The sequence below is a fragment of the Pituophis catenifer genome, unplaced genomic scaffold (assembly GCF_029215685.1).
Source record: "Pituophis catenifer annectens isolate HBS135680 unplaced genomic scaffold, rPitCat1.0.hap2 SCAF_1, whole genome shotgun sequence".
NCBI lineage: Eukaryota > Metazoa > Chordata > Lepidosauria > Squamata > Colubridae > Pituophis > Pituophis catenifer.
In genome coordinates this window covers 147215306-147233949 of record NW_027256881.1, presented here as the reverse complement: position 1 = coordinate 147233949, position 18644 = coordinate 147215306, and the positions used below count along the sequence as shown (strand labels likewise).

At 38.6% G+C, this 18644-nt stretch overlaps 1 protein-coding gene across 1 annotated transcript in view; it reads left to right on the top strand.

Moving 5' to 3' along the window:
• The first annotated feature begins 5633 nt into the window (after nt 1-5633).
• GABRP (gamma-aminobutyric acid type A receptor subunit pi) overlaps nt 5634-18644 on the top strand; it is a 28644-nt gene continuing 15633 nt past the window's right edge. The window contains exons 1-3 of the mRNA XM_070956199.1: nt 5634-5689; nt 10019-10134; nt 11887-11954. Coding sequence (XP_070812300.1) covers nt 5634-5689; nt 10019-10134; nt 11887-11954 — 240 coding nt within the window. The remainder of the gene's footprint in view (nt 5690-10018; nt 10135-11886; nt 11955-18644) is intronic.

The window sequence follows — 18644 nt, the reverse complement described above, 5'->3', positions numbered from 1 at the left end:
CCTTTGTGCCTCCAAGACCACCATAGGTGGAGGAAAGCTTCAGAGTGACAAAGGACTTAATACACACCGTAGTGTGCATATGATACTATAAAAGGTACAGCAGACTAATGCCTAAGAACAGAACTTAAATCTACCTGCGAGGAGTTTCTGATGATCTAAGAGAGAAAAATTGTTCAGGTAAAAATGTTGGGACATAAATGATGAATGGGTCAGGACAACAGCAGAGGGAAGAGGTGGGGCCGTGCAAATAGCGTGACAGGTTAAGTTCTAAGCAAGCCTGCAGATTGCTACTCAAACTGCAGTTTGTGCCCCTCTGCGGAAAGGGGCTTCACCCAACTGGTTGGCAACTCAAGCAACAAAATCTATTTTTAAGAAAGGTTAGAAGTGGATTGATCTCAGACTGAAGTCTGACTGGAAGCAGATTAGTTGAAATCAAAGAAAAGGACCATTTGTTTTGTGAGAATTTAACTGAAATGATCCAGTTTGTGTAAGAGCTTAAAAAGCAGAGATACAAGTACATAGCCTTTTAGTTTGGCTGAAACTATAAATACATGGACGGACAGCTCAGGAAGATAAGTAGATGATTTGCAGGAGAAGGATGAACTGAAAGTAAGTATTTTTTTTCTTCCTTTCATCTGTCTTCTTGGGTGGTTTAATTTAGCTGTTTTTGTTTCTAGCACATCACCCTGCAAGAGCTAATGTATTGTTCTGAGAGTTCTGTCTGCTTTTTAAAGAGCTTCTCATAGACCCAATAGCAGCCCTCTCCAGCCTGGTGTCTTCCAGATGTTTTGCATGCATCAGCTTTGATCATTGGTCATGTTGGCTGTCAATGTTAGGAGCTGTAGTCCAAGCCACACATATGGAATGGGAAAGAATGGCTCCCAACTTGCTGCTATGCGTCATTGCTGCTGGCTGAAAGAGAAGGGGAGGAATGAAAATTATAGTTGGAAAGGGGAGGAAGATCTAGTGAGACTTATTTCTCCTGTCTCAGTTTGTTTGAAGATTAGCAGGGTCTTGCTGTCACTGATAAATTGTAGTAACTGGTGAAAAAAGGGAATACCTTGAATAAAGATGTGTCTGTATTCTGATTATTGTAGATCAAAGTTGAAAAGATGGTCTTGGCCAGTCCTTGGGTCCTAAGCAGTGGTGGAATTCAATTTTTTTTACTACTGGTTCTGTGGGAGTGGCTTGGTGGGTGTGGCAGGGGAAGGATACTGCAAAACATCCATTCCCACCCCACTCCTGGGGAAGGATATTGAAAAATCTCCATCCCCTCCCCACTCCTGGGGAAAGGATATTGCAAAATCTCCATTCTCACCCCACTCCAGGGGAAGGATACTGCAAAATCCCCATTCCCTCCCCACTCCTGGGGGAAGGATACTTCAAAATCCCCATTCCCTCCCCACTCCTGGGGGAAGGATATTGCAAAATCTCCATTCGCACCCCACTCTGGGGCCAGCCAGAGGTGATATTTGCCGGTTCTCCAAACTACTCAAAATTTCCACTACCACAACCTGTCAGAACCTGCTGAATTTCACCCCTGGTCCTAACAACTGGCCATTCTTTGCCGTTGATTCAGATTGTCTAATTAATGGTGGATATGAAATAGATGAAGCAAGATGAAATAGGGCAAGATAGGGATAAATAGGACAGACCCAAAAGATATGATAAATACAAGTGGTTCTCGACTTATGATCACAATTGGGACCAGAATTTCTGTTGCTAAGTGAGTTACATGATTTTACAATCTTTATGAACATGGTTCTTAAGCAAATCACTGCAATTGTTAAGTGAATCACATGGTCGTTAAGTGAATCCCCATCCTCTCCTTCCTCCCCCTCCTCCCATTGACTTTGCTTATTGGAAGCTGACTCAGAAAGTCACAAATGGCCATCACCCAGCCCTGGGATACTACAACCTTTGTAGAAACATGCTGGTTGCTAAGCACCTGAATTCTGACCATGTGACTGTGGGGATGCTGCAAGGTTGTAAGTGTGAGGACTGATCATTAAGTCACATTGATCTCTAAATCCCTTGCAAGACTTCTTCCCATGACTTCTTGCATTTGGGAAAAAGCAGGGGATACAGCTGGCTAATTTCCATGAGCAAAGAATTCTTTAGCTGAGTTTTGGGCTCTTTTGCTTTTCAAATAGTTTCACACAACTCTAGTAGTAGTGGGTTCCACTTGCCTTCACTACCGGTTCGGAACTGTGAGTGTGTGTGTGCGCACGCACGCTCGCTTTGCTTGCGTGCGGCGTTTCTACTCATGGACAGAGCATTCATGATGATGTCCGGGCGGGTGGGCGGAGCCTCCCTCCGCTACCACTACCGGTTCACCCGAACTGGGGCGAACCAGTAGAAATGCACCACTGAACTCTAGCCTTACTATACACAGCTTTAGACTCAGGGCCCGTTTCCTGATTTGACCCACCATGAAGGCTGACAATTTCAAAGCAAAACAACTTAAAACAAGGGGCATAAGGCTGTCCAGATTCATTCATCAGAGTTTGTTTTGCAGGACAATCTTTGGTTCATATGAAACAACAAACTAATATCATATCAGCATTAAATTAAACACTGATTAAATTACCTGCTGTCTGGGAGGTGGAGAAGACAAGAGGCCACATGATTTGAAAGTCTGCCTGGGCATCAGGGGTGGGTTCTACTTACCTTTACTAATGGTTTGCAGCAGGGCTGTGTGTGTGCTCTTCTGCGCAAGCGCAGAAGTGTTTTGATGACATCGGGGTCAGTGGGCGGAGCCTCCCGCCGGTTTTACTACCGGTTCTATAGAACCGGTGCAAACCAGGGGCAACCCACCACTGCTGGGCATGCACTAGCTTTTCCATGCCGTGATGTGCAGTCTGGTTGGAAAAAAAAATAGCTGAAATTATTCTTATGGTGATGGGTTGTTGTTGTTTTTTTTTAAGAGAGAATTATGATAGTTTCAACTTCTGAAAAAGGCCTAGAAAAGAAAACTTGCAGATTTGTTAATCGCATTGATTTCTGGAATGTTGATGTTTTTTTGTTTTAAAAAATGTTCTGTGGATATAGTAGCTCAAGTCTCTGATCAGATTATTTGTCTGTCTGTCTGTCTGTCTGTCTGTCTGTCTGTCTGTCTGTCTGCCTGCCTATCTATCTATCTATCTATCTATCTATCTATCTATCTATCTATCTATCTATCATTCTATCATCTATCTACTACCTACCTCCAACCTACCTCTCTCTCTATATATATATCTGCCTCTTTCTATATCTGTCTGTCTGTCTGTCTGTCTGTCTGTCTGTCTGTCTATCTATCTATCCATCTATCATCTATCTACCTACCTACCTACCTACCACCTACCTACCTCTCTATATATTTATATCTGCCTCTTTCTATCTCTGTCTATCTATCTATCTATCTATCTATCTATCTATCTATCTATCTATCTATCCATCCATCCATCCATCCATCCATCCATCCATCTATCTATCTATCTATCTATCTATCTATCTATCCATCTATCTATCATCTATTTATTTTCTATGCCACCCATCTCCCCTCCAAGAAGACTCTGGGCTCCTGAATCAGCATCTCAATATATTTCCCCAACTTTTTTCTTGTAATGTCTTTGCATATTTCATGGCATATAGTGAAAATACATTTTGTTATGCTGAATACGTTCAAATTGTAGTATGGTTTTAATGAAAGTTTGTGATAGCAAGCTGCTTTCTTCATTGTGTTGTAAGGTGTTAATCTCGTGTAATCAGAAATAACACATGGTGCAAACATAAGCAAGTTTACTCAAAAAGAAAAATGTATTGTTTCAAAAGCATGCTAAACTAATACTGCGTTCCCATGTAGTTTTCCATAGCTTCTCATTCTCCAGATGGGTCTGAATACAAATTAAGACTATGATGTCTGGGCTAAAAAAAAATCTGGCCAACCACTAGACAGCTGCAAACAGAAAGTTTTCTGTGTTTCTGCACTGCTGCACTGCAGATTTTATAATAGTTTTTTCTCAACAGTTCCCAGAAACCCTAGTTGAAATTTCCATCCAGCTAAGAATACGCCACAGAAACTAAAGAAAGGCACAAACAGATCCATGCTGTTCAAACTCTGGCCCTCAGTGATTTGCGAGTAGCATTTGATTTGTTCCTATGGTGAGCCATCATGGCTTTCAGGGAAGTTGGTCCACCATTATTAATCTTCTCATGAAAGAAATACGTTCCCAGAAAACTTTCCAAGGACACACCTTTTGAAAGGCCTGAGAAATACACATTCCCTGAGGTAATCTTGTTCCATTGTTTTCTCTTGGTGAGCAAGAAGGCTCTGCACAACATAAAACAAAGGCAACAACTATATGCTAAGTGATTGTATACCATTCATGGTTGGATGAGTTTAATTAGTTATATTTTCTAGGCCCAAAGCCAAGGGGCCATTCCCACTCCCAGAAAAGTCAACAGAATCACTTAAAAAACATGGCATTTTCATACTTTTGTTCCAAATAACAATACCTTTAGAAATGAACCAACAGACTGTGGCAACATCAAAAATCAGCCCACATATAGTTACTATAACTTGAGTTGACTTTCCACCCTTGTAGCTGAGTTTGTTTTTACTCCAGACCTTTTGAGTCACGGTTTCCAGCATCCAATATTAAGTTTTAGATTTGTCTGGAGATAGACTGTAAATTTTTCAATCAAAAATTAAAATACTTTTCATGAAATTAAAATGGACAATTATTTGGAATACTTTCTAACATTTTATCATTTTCCATAGCCATAGCTGTATGAATACTTCAAGAATCATTCTCTGCAAATATTAATCTAAACTAAAATAAATATTGATATATAAAAAAACTTGTAAAACAAATATTTGAATACAAATTTAAATGTATATTTAGGTTAGATTTAAATATGGAACATTGTTAGCTAGCTAAAGATACTGCAGGTTAATGGAAAAATGCAAATTATTAAGCTGGCACATAATAAAATGATATAGTCCTAAAAGACATTGACTGTTCCATATTTACTTACAGAGAAAAAAAATCCAAAATCTACAGAGGCAATATTTTAGTAGGCCAAATTGTATGAAATTAAAGGCAACTTTGGAGTTTTAAGAATGTGGTATTAGGCTCAGGCTGATAGTGGGGAATATATCCAATTGTGCAGTGTCGTTACTAACTGGAGTTATGGGGATCTTTCAGACATGCAAATGAATATCATCCCATCTAAATGTGGTCCCAGAATTTTCTGGGGTATTGAGGTATGCAGAGCTCTTGGCTGAAAGACAAAAGAGAAATCAGGTGAGATAATCTTTATATGAGCAAAACTGGATATGATCTGAATTGTTATTCTCTATCAGTGTTTCTGAACCTTAGAAACTTGAAAATGTATGGACTTCAACTCCCAGAATTCCCTAGCCAACATAGCCCACACATTTTAAAGCTGCCAAGATTGAGAAACACTGCTTTCGTGTGTGTGTTTTTAAGACTTATCTAGTATGAGAGTAGGTAGAAATTCTTAGTTTTAGTAAGTTGATGTAATGGCCTCTTTTGCTATTTTGCTAGAAAATTAAATTTGGCATTTCTCTGCTTTTCTTCATAGACTATAAGTGAAGAATTACACCCAGCACCAAATAATCTTCACAAATGTACTGCAGTTATTATTTCTCCAGCCTTGTGTGGCTCTTTCTTCTATGTCAAGGGTAAGTTGAAAAATACATTCAACACAAGAGTATATTTATTCAGTTTATTCAGATTTATTCAGTTTATACTTTAATGCAAATCTTCCTAATCTTCAGTTCCTGAACATGAGACCTTTTGAAATTCACTTTATTCTGAATGTTGTGATTCACTTCTCCAATCAAAACATGCATCTAAAATAAATGAATAGAGAAAAGTACATATAAAAATTCATGGGGCAGTGAAATACCCATAGAGAAATATATTATATTAGGGAAATTGCTGCTAAAATGTGCACATTATGTCTGTACTATGAAAAATGAGCAGATTGCTGCAAAAGCAGGACAGAGGGTTTAGCCTGAAAAAATAAGACAGTGTGAGAAACTACAGTTGGCCCTTTTTGTTTTCATTTTTTACTATAGGTTCTACATTTAGGCAAGAAAAACCAAACACACAGGTATAGTATAGGGCAGGGGCAGGGGTGAAATCCAGCAGGTTCTGGAAAATCGGTAGTGGAAATTCTGAGCAGTTCAGAGAACCAGTAGCGGAAATTTTGAGTAGTTCGGAAAACCGGCAAATGCCACCTCTGGCTGGCCCCAGAATGGGGTGGGAATGGAGATTTTGCAATATCCTTCCCCTGGAATGGGGTGGGAATGGAGATTTTGCAGTATCCTTCCCCTGCCATGCCCACCAAGCCACACCCACCAAGCTATACCACACCACACCCACCAAGCCACACCCACAGAACCGGTAGTAAAAAAAAATAAAAATAAACTGGTAGTAAAAGAAAAATCACCTCTGGTCAGGGGTCTCCAACCTTGCAACTTTAAGCCTGGCAGACTTCAACTCCCAGAATTCTTCAGCCAGCAAAGCATTCCAGAGTAAGAACAATGTGGAAAACTCTTTTTCCCCCATGGTATAATTGTTTTATTAATAGGAAGATAATAAACTAGTATACCCCAGCTCAGGGTGATCCAAACCAACTCTTTGTATCGGGGTGGAGGTATCAGCTCATCAAATGTTCCAGCAGCAGTAGCCAGCAGGACTAAACATGAAGTATTCCGGCAATTATAATTCTACACATACACACACATTTTGGAATATTATATTTCCAAAGGATGGGGATGACAACTTAGAAGACAATGACTGTACATCTCAGCATGAGTGGACTATCAGGATCCTGGACAAGCTAATGGCACGTACACATCCACCTCCCTGTTCAGGTTCTGTCTGCCAGTTAACAGGCACATATATAAGATGAGCTTAATTTTCTCCGGTCACTCACCTTTGCATATAGAAACTGACAGCCATCACTCACGCAAACTCCAGATATGCAGACAGAGAGAGGCTGCAATTCTATAGTTAAGTCTTTGTAGTACATTTAGAGACACACACTTCTGAGTAGGCAGCATAGGATTGCCCAATTCAAATGCCCATTTTCAGGCTGGAGTTCTGTACTTATTTACCTAGCAATACATTTCATGGAAGAATAAACCTTCTCAATGTATATTGAATTTCATTTTTAGCTTATGATGTCATGGAATATTAGTAAGGAGTTAGTCCATAATGTTTGCCCACAGAGACATGCTAGTCATTCTTTCTTTTAGCTGGACACAAACATACATGATGTTACAATTTGCAAAAGGCCCATTTTTTCTCTAGATCCAAGGTTCAAGTTTCACACTACCATATCCAGATGATCACTAGACGCCAGAAAAGAGATAAGGTAAGGAATCTAGGATTTCACTTAGTGGTCATGCCTATCTTTGCAACCCAAGCAAGGATGCATAAACTTCATCTCACTCCAATGCATCGCCACTACAATGGGAAGTACAGGCCTATAATTGTGAGATGGAAACTGGTCTGACTACAATTTCATCTCTCTTCTGAGCAGGAAGTATAATCGGAATAAACGGTGTATGTAATGTTCTGTGCTTGTGATTTCCCTATTTTCTCTTAAGATGCAAACATCTTTCAAAGGTGACTCCTTTCTATATGCACTCCTGTTAATATTTTCTGTTGTTGTTGACATGGTCTTCTGCACCCAGTCAAAAGAATTTTGCTTCAAGTGATTTTTTTTTTTTTTTGGAAACCTCTGTTTTTCTAACTCCTCTTCAGGGATAAGAGTTCTTATTGAGAAAACAATCTGGAGGAAGGCACAGTTTGTTGGCAGCCCAGCTTCTAAGTTACAAATATCTCAGTCATTCAAATTAAAAAGTTTTGAAAGAAGACTGAATGTTTCCCAGAAAGAAAGAGTTCTGGTGACTCTGTAGCTTTCAATAGTCATGGCATCAGAGGTGGGTTTCAGCAGGTTCTGACCAGTTCTGGAGAACTGGTAGTGGAAATTTTGAGTAGTTCAGAGAACCGGTAGTAAAAATTCTGACTGGCCCCGCCCCCATCTATTCTCTGCCTCCCAAGTTATTTTTAAAAAATCCCTGTTCCTTATTATCATGGACATGTCCTTATTATCCAAAATCATACTGTCAGAGAGGGCAGGACAGGTGAACAAGTTTATCATCTAAGTACTAGATGCGTATTTCAAACTCTGGTCAGAAAGCTTCCTCCTCCTCCTCCTCCTGCAAACGACACCCTCTGATTTCCACCTGGGAGGTATTTTTTGATGGCAGATGAGCACTTTTGTGCATTCCAGGCCACACTCAAACAAAAGGGAGGTTTTCAACAATAACTATTACTTGCTTGAGATAAGTAACTTATATCCTTATTAAGAGCATTTGAAGTGCTTTGTTATGTTGCATTATCTACTGACTTAGCCATTATTTTTACCCTGGTTACAACTAGAAAAGAAGCTGTATCTCCCAGTGCAGACACAATGGCTTGATGTTCCACACAATGGCTTGAAGTTCAAAAGAACCCTTCATTATTACTATTTTGTCTGCATTCTTCTCACAAAAGAACTCTGAGCCATGCATTCCCTAGATTTCCATTTTCATGATTCCAAGGAAGTGACATCTTGAAACTCTCCCCTAATTAACTGTACATTTGTTGTCGCTTTTGCTCTGCTTATATAGCCTTCGTTCCTTTTCATTGCTCCTTCTGTTGCAATCATCACCTTCCGTCCCCTGCCCTGTTTATCCCTGTTTTCAAGTGGTCCTATCTAATTAGCCCTCATCTATTCTGATGAGTCAGTATCAATTATTGTTACTTAATCCAGTTTGGTGGGCAATCCAAATCTGTCAGGACCACAGTTTAAATGCTTTTTCATCCTTCCCTAAACAGTACTGAAAAGGGGAGCCCTTTTTATTTCAATACACATTTTCACAAAGCAGGCCTTTTTTAGTCTCTGCAAAATACTTAAGGGATATTATTTAAATTTTCCATGGTCCATGGATGGCTTCCTTTGGTCATATACTGATTTGTTGTTGATATTGTTAAATAACTTATTTTATCAAGGTCATTCTATTTTCTCTTCTACCACCACTACTAATTTGGGGATCAATTATTTTAATATTATCAAGGGCTAATTTAACATACCCTCTTATACCCTTGTAGGAAGTTAGCACCCACCCCTTTCCTAGAGGAATGAAATATTTTGGGAAATATTAAAAAGGCAAAATATTATGTTTCCCTGGATGAGAAATAGAGAAGCATGTTTTAAAGACGAAGCAGCTCCCATCTTCCTGCCCCCACCCTTTGTCAATGGGCCAGAGGCAGAAACTCAATCTTTGCCAATGTCATCATCTGCAACACAATAGGACCCATCTAGCAACAGAAACTAACACAATAGGACCCATCTAGCAACAGAAACTCACCACATGGCACCTGGGAAGACTACATCAGCCAGCAAGGCTAGCTAAGACCCCCACCCCCTGGGAATCTGACAACCAATCAGGATACTCTTTCTGGGCCCAGGAAGTTCAAAGCCAGAGAGGGCATAAAACACAGGGACTTGCTGTGTCTCGCCCCTTTTTCTGTTCAGGAACTCAAACCATGTGATTCTGTCCACCATTAAACCATCTTTCCAAGCAGTCTCCATGTTTCCAGTGTCTTTTTCCCCACTTGGAGCTGAACCCAGAAGGATATTTCTTCCTACACCCTCTTTTGGAGAAAAGTTGATGAATGCTGCAGTTTATATTTAGTACTTGATAGGAGATGAAAAACAGGATTGCAACTTCATAGCCAAGTCAAGAAAAATAATCTTTATTTGGTTTTATTTATTTATTTATTTATTTATTTATTTATTTATTTATTTATTTATTTATTTATTTATTTATTTATTTACCATATGGTATCTATAGAGGTCCTGCAATCACAGATTTATTTGGTTAATGGCCAGCACAATTTCATAGCAGATAAGCTATGCTACTACTATACTAATTTTTTTTCCTTTTCAGAAAGTTTATTTTGTGTCAAAAAGTTCACAGCGCTGACTATCCAGTTGCATCCTACCTCCCTGGATTTGGAAACCTTACTAAGGGATACAACAAATATCTACGACCAAATTTTGGTGGTACGTCATTCCGGTGGTTTCAGCCAAATAAAACATTCATTTGTCCTTGTAGGGAAAAATTATTTTCTTACTTTTCTATAGTAGAATAACTTTAATGTTAGACTTTCGGGTGTGATTTGTTCCTAGCTAGACTATTAATCCTTGCCCATTCCTGTGCCATATGATTCATTTCAACAACTCTGTCTCAATTCTAATTTTAAAGTCAAGGAAGAACCTGGGAAAGTTGTTGAAATGAATGTTTCTATTGGCAAGAAGATTTTGATTCTGAATACATTCTGAATATAGAATACATTCTGAAAAATGTATTGAAGTCTAAATGCTCAGATCACCCCTCCGCTTAAAAAGTATTTTGAACTGATTGGCAACTGCAACTTTTGCAACCCTGGGGCTCCCAAATTGTTCGGACATCAAGTGCCATAATTTCCAGCCCATACAGCTGGATAGCACCAGACTGGAGACAACTGGGCTAGATAGGGGAGCATCAGCACTTTAGTATGGGCAGGCTGGGTAAAGTTTTTAGAACCATCTTCCATAATCCTGACAATTTTTCTTAATGTGCACATATAACCAGATTATCTATTGTTTGGGTTCAGTGGTTAAAAAAAAGAAAAGAACAAATGATGCCCATTTAGTGCAAGTTCCTTTTGTCCTTAAATGGATACAGGATGAAGAATCAATACATTTGACCAGAAGTTTTATTAATGATTGCTCTTTAGGGATGGGAAGAACTTTATCTTTGCCTGACATTTAGGGCTCAATCCAGTCACCAATTCTCATTTCATTTCCCAACTCTCAGCTATAGAGCCAGAAACATCTTTCTATAAGATTAGCAATAGCACTATAGCACTTATATACTGCTTCACAGTGTTTGCAGCAGTGGTGGGTTGCTCTCGGTTCGGCCCGGTTCGGCCGAGACGGTAGCGGTGACGCTATTACGTCACCGAATCGATTCTCTTTCTTCGGGAGCTGGGCCCTCCCACCCACCCCCATGTTATCCCAACCTTATATTTCTTCTTTTTTTGCCCAGCTGAGAGGTGTGGCAGAGCGGATTGCCGCACCTCAACTGGACAGATTCGCAACGCACTTGCACAAAGCGCGCGACTGAAGAGGCAATTGCACGCAAAGTGCGCGCATAAAGAAAACCGGTAGTAAAGCCGGTTAGAATCCACCCCTGGTTTGCAGCCCTCTCTAAGCGGTTTACAGAGTCAGCATATTGCCCCCAACAATCTGGGTCCTCATTTTACCAACCTTGAAAGGATGGAATGCTGAGTCAATCTTGAGCCTGGTGAGATTTGATCTGCCAAACTGCTGGCAGCCGGTGATCACCAGAAGTAGCCTGGAGTACTGCACTCTAACCACTGCACCATCACGGCTCATTCTGATTCTGATATTTATTCATGAAAATATGGCTTTGTGGAAGTTACCTTCCAGGTGTTCTGTGCACAGATAAACAAATCCATGCATTAGGGACATATATCTTTGGTCAATGTAAGGAGCCACATATTGATCTGTTGAGCTGCAGGGGATTATCAGGGAAAGTGAAATCATGGATATGGTTTAGGTTACCTAAAGGAATTTCTATATGCTAGGATGCTGCTTTTGGGCTCCCTTATTTTTTTTCTTGTTCCCTGATTTCCCACTGAAATCAATGTCTGTTATTGGAGACGTGTGAGAAACATCTGCTGGGTTTCTATGCACCCAACAAGAAATATCATTTTGCTACTATAATTGAACCTTCTTTTCATTTCTTAGGAAAACCTGTGACAATAGCAATGACCCTTGATGTTGCAAGTATTTCCAGCATTTCAGAAAGTGATATGGTAAGCAAATAATCTCAGCCGCGCACGTAAGGAAATAGAATGCATAGTATACTACTGCAGCTTTGAGAATACAAAGTCCCTTAGACAGCTACCATTTTGCAATCCAGATTGACCCAGAATTAAATTCCAGTGTGTTGCTCACTCTCTAGCAGTGGTGGGTTGCTCCCGGTTTGGCCGAGCCAGTAGCGGTGATGTTATTACGTCACCGAACTGGTTCTCTTTCTTCGGGAGCTGGGCCCTCCCGCCCGCCCCGCGTTATTCCGACCTTATATTTCTTCTTTTTTCGCTCAGCTGAGAAGTGCGGCAGAGCGGATTGCCGTACCTCAACTGGGCAGATTTGCGACGCGCTTGCGCAAAGCGCATGACCGAAGAGGCAATCGCGCGCAAAGCGCGCGCACAAAGAGAACCAGTAGTAAAGCCGGTTAGAACCCACCCCTGCTCTCTAGTAAGCGTACTTAGCACTGCAGAAGTACAGCTTGAAAGTAATTTCATGGCGATTCTTTCTTATTATTTACATATATTCTAACTTTATCTCAATCTATTTATATAATCCAACAGTTCACCTTAAATGAGCTGTTAACAACGGAAAAATGATATGTATATATGTGTTGTTTGTTTTGTGTTTGTTTTAATGTGTTTAAAATAAAAAACTTAAAAAAGAAAAGAAAGTAATTTCATGGCTTTAATAAAAAATTTTTAATTCCCTCCTTTAAAAAAAAATATAATATTGGGCATTTGTCTCAGTGGTAGAGAGAGCATTTAAGTGAATTGGGTTAGAATAGAATAGAATAACAGAGTTGGAAGGGACTTTGGAGGTCTTCTAGTCCAAGGTTTTGCTTCACGTTCTGGATCTGAGAATCACACTTCATTCTATCGTGAGGAACCTTTCCCCCCACCTCACATCTCAGTGGAATTGATGTATATTCAGAGTGGAGGTTGTGATGTAACAGGTCAGGTAAAACAATTGCCTAAAGCCTCTCAATTGTCTGAAGAACTGCTACTGATTAATTATGCATGAGATTTTATTTTTTACAGTTTCATAATACAGGAACAGTGGGATATCAGTGTTGCTTTAGGGCTCAGTCCTAAAGCTGTTGCTACAGCCCCTCTAGCTGTATCATGATGACGATTCACTAGCCATTCTTGAGGGACATATCTGCATCTCCTTTGTCTCATCCCCAACCCACGGCTGAAGCCACAGAACTTTCCCTTTAGCTGATTCAGTGTTAAAGTGTTGTCTTCTCTCTCCTTCTAGCACAAGCCCTGCCCCTGCCACATTCATTATTGTGTGTTTAGTAATAACCAGGGGGTGATTATTCAGAAGTCAGCATCTTCTTGGCTCTACTGGGCTGTTACAAGCACTCTCCCGCCCCTCTCAGGCTGGTGATTTCCCTCTATAACTGTTTTAATTTCAGCAGCAGATGCAACAGGCACTAAGTACAGCTTGGGCATTAAATGGGCACTTTTGTTAAGACAAAGAGATCAGTCATGGGGTGGATGGGGGTTGCACCACCTGATCTGCAAATGGGAGCTTCCTGAAAAAAAGCAAGTGAGGCAGAGATTCTCATCTATTCATGGATTAATTTTTTTATCTCTCTCAACTCCCCGCTCCCTCCCTCCATGCCAGGAAGGTGATTGGAAAATGTACTGATCGCTTTCCGTAACTTTTTAACTGTTCTCTATTCAACTATATGTTCAACTATTCTCACAAGGAGAGTAGAAATAGGCTGCGAGGAAAGATATTTTATTGCTTTATTGCTGCCTCATGGACCAGAGGAAAACAAATGAAGATGTCCTCTTAAGAAGAGGTGTGCTCTACCTGCTTCCTTAGCCCGGGGGATATGACTTCTATTCTTTTTCTGCATAACACTGGTTTAGTCATATACCAATTTATTATATACAATCAATCATGAAAACCTCATCCATGAAGCATTACGTTGTTTAGTGAAAACCTTAATTGAGATATGTCATGCGTATCTGGTGCCAACATTAAGACTCAGGAAGGAAAGGTTTTTTCCGCCTCAAGTCTGTTTCATGGGAGTATCTTACAGTTACCTTTCATCCTACTTCTTCTACGTTTGTTTGTGAAGCTGCTGTTATTGTCACTAATTTGCAGTTTTACTATGATTTCATTGCTAATTTGTTTACGATTTAGTTTGAAGTGTGTGACATCCAGAGCAGAACAGTTCCATGAAGCAAAAATGGTCAACCCTTTCAGGTTTGAAATGTTGAAACGCATCTTCTTAAAGATGAGGCTGACACATATATTGGAAGAATCCAGAGCCAATAGCCTTGCCCTTAAAACACCACATTTTCCAGCCTAAAGACAGTGCCAAGTAGAAAGGTGTGATCTAATGAGGTTTTTGAATGTACAGGTAACATTAGATAGCTTGGCATAATCTTTCATGAAGCTAACTTTTCTGATATACCAAAGCTATTAATCAACAAATGTTTTCTGCATCCACTAGTGATTCTTATTGTATCTCATGTGCATTGTCTAGGTCTCATGTGGAACATTATATAAATGTGCTCTAGGTCTAGATAAATAATTGAGGTATAAATGGCTTGGGGGGGTTTCACCTTCATTGCAGGGCTTAATAATTCATTGCTTTGAAATGCATAACGTTGAATCCTCTCAGTCATTTAGGTGAACATGTTTTCTTTCTCACAGCACCAAGATAAAATCTGGAAAGTAGCAAAAGTCCACATGCTGAATGCTTTTTTAATGCAGACATATATATAATGTGTGTGTGTGTATGTGTGCATGAGTGGGTATGTACATGAGTATAGATACCATACCATACCATAACATTGACATTTTAAAAATTATAATTGATTTTTTCTCAAAATCCTTATAATTAGTAGTGGTTATTTACAGGTTTATGTATAAATATTTGTGACTATTACCTAATAAAGTACCATTTTAATATTTTATTCATGTTTTGTGGTACTTGGTGTTGCATGAAATTTTGGTTTATGACCATAGACAAATATTATTTTTGTATAAAATCTGTACAAAAACAATTGTACAGTGAAGCAAAGTATTTGTTGCAATATTTTCAGGATCAGACTCAATAAATCTAGTAAGAGTTAAGAGTTCAAATATATCTCTCTTTATTTACACAAGGCATTCTATATTCACTGAATATTCACAGATAGAAGCCAGGAATGGGTGCGTGCAGCTCCTTATATATACAATGGGTGGAGCTAGATATGGGAGTGGTAAAGTATGAATACATTAAGAAGTGAAGAATAAATTAACCCCTGATATCCCGTTCATATACTATTTACATATTAGAGAATAAGGCATTTACATGTGACAAATCCCCCTCTAAATGCCGATTCGATATGCTACACCAATTACATTCAGATTCAGAACAATACAAAACACATAACTTGGAAGTCAAGTATTTATGTTGCTTAGATGGCAAAGGCTTTGTCAATATGTCAGCTAATTGTTCTGATGTCTCACAATGTACCACTTTAATAAATCTATCCTGAGATAATTGTCTCACATGTTTAAATTTTATGTCTATATGTCTGGACCTCTGTCCAATGGCGTCAGACCTAGATATTTCGATAGCCGCTTTATTATCTTCATGCATGACAAAAGGTAAGGCAGGTTTTTTCCAAACATCAGAAATTAAATCATTAAACCATACAAGGTTATTTGCTGCTTTAGATAAACAAACATATTCTGCTTCTGTCGTTGAAGTGGCCACTAAATCTTGTTTGCCAGTGTACCAGTAAACTGGACAATCGTTTAGAAGGAATAAATAACCAGATGTACTTTTTCTGCATGAAGTGTCTCCAGCCCAATCCGCATCTGCGTAACATGTGAGGTTTGGCTCCTTGACATTATTAGGCTCTAATATCAAACAAAAATCTAAGGTATTCTTTAAATATCTTAATATCCTTTTAACAGCTTCCCAATGGTACATTGTTGGTTTGCTGACATGTCTGGACAATAAATTGAGGGGTAAAGCGATATCAGGTCTAGTCCAATTGGAAATGTAAAGAAGGGAACCTATGATTGATCTATAGAATGTGTTATCTTTGAATTCAGGGGATGATTCATCTGCATTTTTTAGGAAGTCAGTCTGCATAGGAGTGTCACAGGGTTTGGCATCGCTTAGATTACATTTGTTCAAGAGTTCTATGATCTTATCTCTCTGAGAAAGCTTGAATCCTCTTCTAGTTTTACTAATTTGAACACCAAGATACTTATTTACTTTGCCTAAAGATTTCAATGAGAAATGTTCATTTAGCTTTGTTACAAATGTTTCTCTTCTCTCTTTATGTTTACCTATGTACAAAATGTCATCCACATAGATCAATACAAATTCTATGTAATCATCACCCTTTTTAACAAAGAAACAGTTATCAGCAGTAGTAGCATTGAAATCCATAGTTTTAAGTACTTTTACTAAACAATCATACCATCGTTTACCAGATTGTTTTAACCCGTATAAACTTTTGTTTAATAACCAAGTTTCATTCTTGTTTGTGTATTGACTGTGAGGTGCTCTTACATATATTTCCTTATCTAATTTTGCGTGTAAATACGCAGTCTGTATGTCATATTGGAATACATCGAGATTGAGTGCTGAAGCTACAACTAGAGCTGTTTTGACACTCTCAGTTCTTACTGTGGGGGAGTATGTGTCAGTATAGTCCTCCGGATATTTCTGTGCATAACCTTGTGCAACTAATCTAGCCTTGTATAGAGTATTGCCTCCTTCTAAATTTTTAATTTTATATATCCACCTAGTGCCAATAATGGTTTTGTCCTTTGGTGCAATTGCAGGTGTAAATACATCTAATCCTTGTAAGCTTTCCATCTCTTTTGTCATTGCTAATTCCCATTTTTCTTTTTCTTTACGAGGAAGTTTTAACACTTCCTCATACGTATTAGGTGTCGTTGATTCTCCATCCATATGCATTATATAATCCTTATATTTATTTGGCATTTGGTTTCTGGTGTTTCTAATTGTTTTTTCAGGTTTACTATTATTATCGTGCAAATATCTTGCTTCCTTTTTTGTTAATGTATCTGTCTTTATTTTGTGTTGACTATTTGTCCATGTTTTGGTTTTGTTTCTATGTTTGTTGTCATTTTGCTTTTCTATAGTCCTTTTCTCTTGGGATTTTGTATCTGTGTTGTTGCTTGGGAATATTTCATTAAGATGTATTTTAGACCAATTGGCCTGTTCATGGAACACAGCTGTTCTGGAAACTATAAATTTGTTATTATTATCAATGAACCTGTATCCTTTTGTACCTGTCTCATATCCCATAAATCTAAGTCTTCTAGACACATTTTCTCCCTTTCTTCTTAATTGTTTAGGTATGTGTACGTCTGCAGTGACTCCAAATATGTGCATGTGTGCTAATTTTGGTTTCCTATTATACATCACTTCATATGGTGTCTTATTTACAATGCTGGACCAAGTTCTATTTTGTGTGTAATTGGAATAATGTAGGGCTTCTGACCAGAATTGTTTGCTTAAACCAGCATCTTCTAATGTGCATCTAATCATGGTTTGTAATGTTGAGTTCTTCCTCTCTGCAATTCCGTTCTGGAATGCAGAAAATGGACTAGATGTGTAATGTAACATCCCTTTGTCCTTCAGCCATTGGGAGAATTCCTTAGACATGAATTCACATCCCCTATCTGTCATGATTTGTTTTATTTTGATATTGTGTTGTGTTTCTACGCGTTTGTAAAATTCTTTAAATTTCTGAAAGGTTTCATCTTTGTGCTTTAATGTGTAAACAAACCCATAGCGACTATAATCGTCCACAATGGTTAAGAAGTAACGTTTTTTATAAGTGATTGATGGAGTTAGTGGGCCAACCAGGTCCATGTGTACTAAATCAAAAATTTTGTTGGTTGACCTTGTTGATTTTCTAGGCCTGGGACTAGTTTTTAGTTTTGTAGATTTACATACTGAGCATTCCAAATAGTTTTCACAATTTTTTATTTTAACACCTTCTGCGTGTTCAGTCATTTTTTGTACCACAGGAAAACTGGCATGTCCTAACTTCCTATGTAAAACATGAGCACACTCATCATGAATTGGTTTACCTATTTTTGGTTTTTTTTCATTATGTGCATCCTTGTGATTATGAGCTACTTTGCATTCATCATTGTCACTGTTGCTAATGTTTCCATTATCTAGTTCAATACAATCTTCCATATTTGAATCAATATTGTGTAACCATTTCTCCTTTGTTATTAAATAAGGTAGGCCTCCTTTAATTATTACTGTACCTACATCTATTTTATTTTTCTCCAAGGTCGCTCTTCCTTTTGAAAACACAATATTAATATCAGAATCTCTGCTTAGTTTTATGGCACTTAGTATGTTATGAGGTATCTCAGGTATTAGTAATACCCCCTCTATTTTTCCTAGGCCAGGTAAGGTTACATTCCCTCTACCTAATACTTGGACCTTTCTTGGTTAGCTACCTTTATTACAAATTTATCTTCTACAAATGAAGATAATATACTTTTATTATTAGTGGTGTGATTAGTTGCTCCAGAATCAATAAGCCAATTATTGTTCTCAGTTTGCTGTATGTTAGTGTTGTCTTGTTTGTTTAGTCCATTCAGTGAACCAGATTTTCTATCCTTTGAATTATCTCCGCCCCCTCTACGCTCTTTGTAATTTGGAGGGCTTCTATATC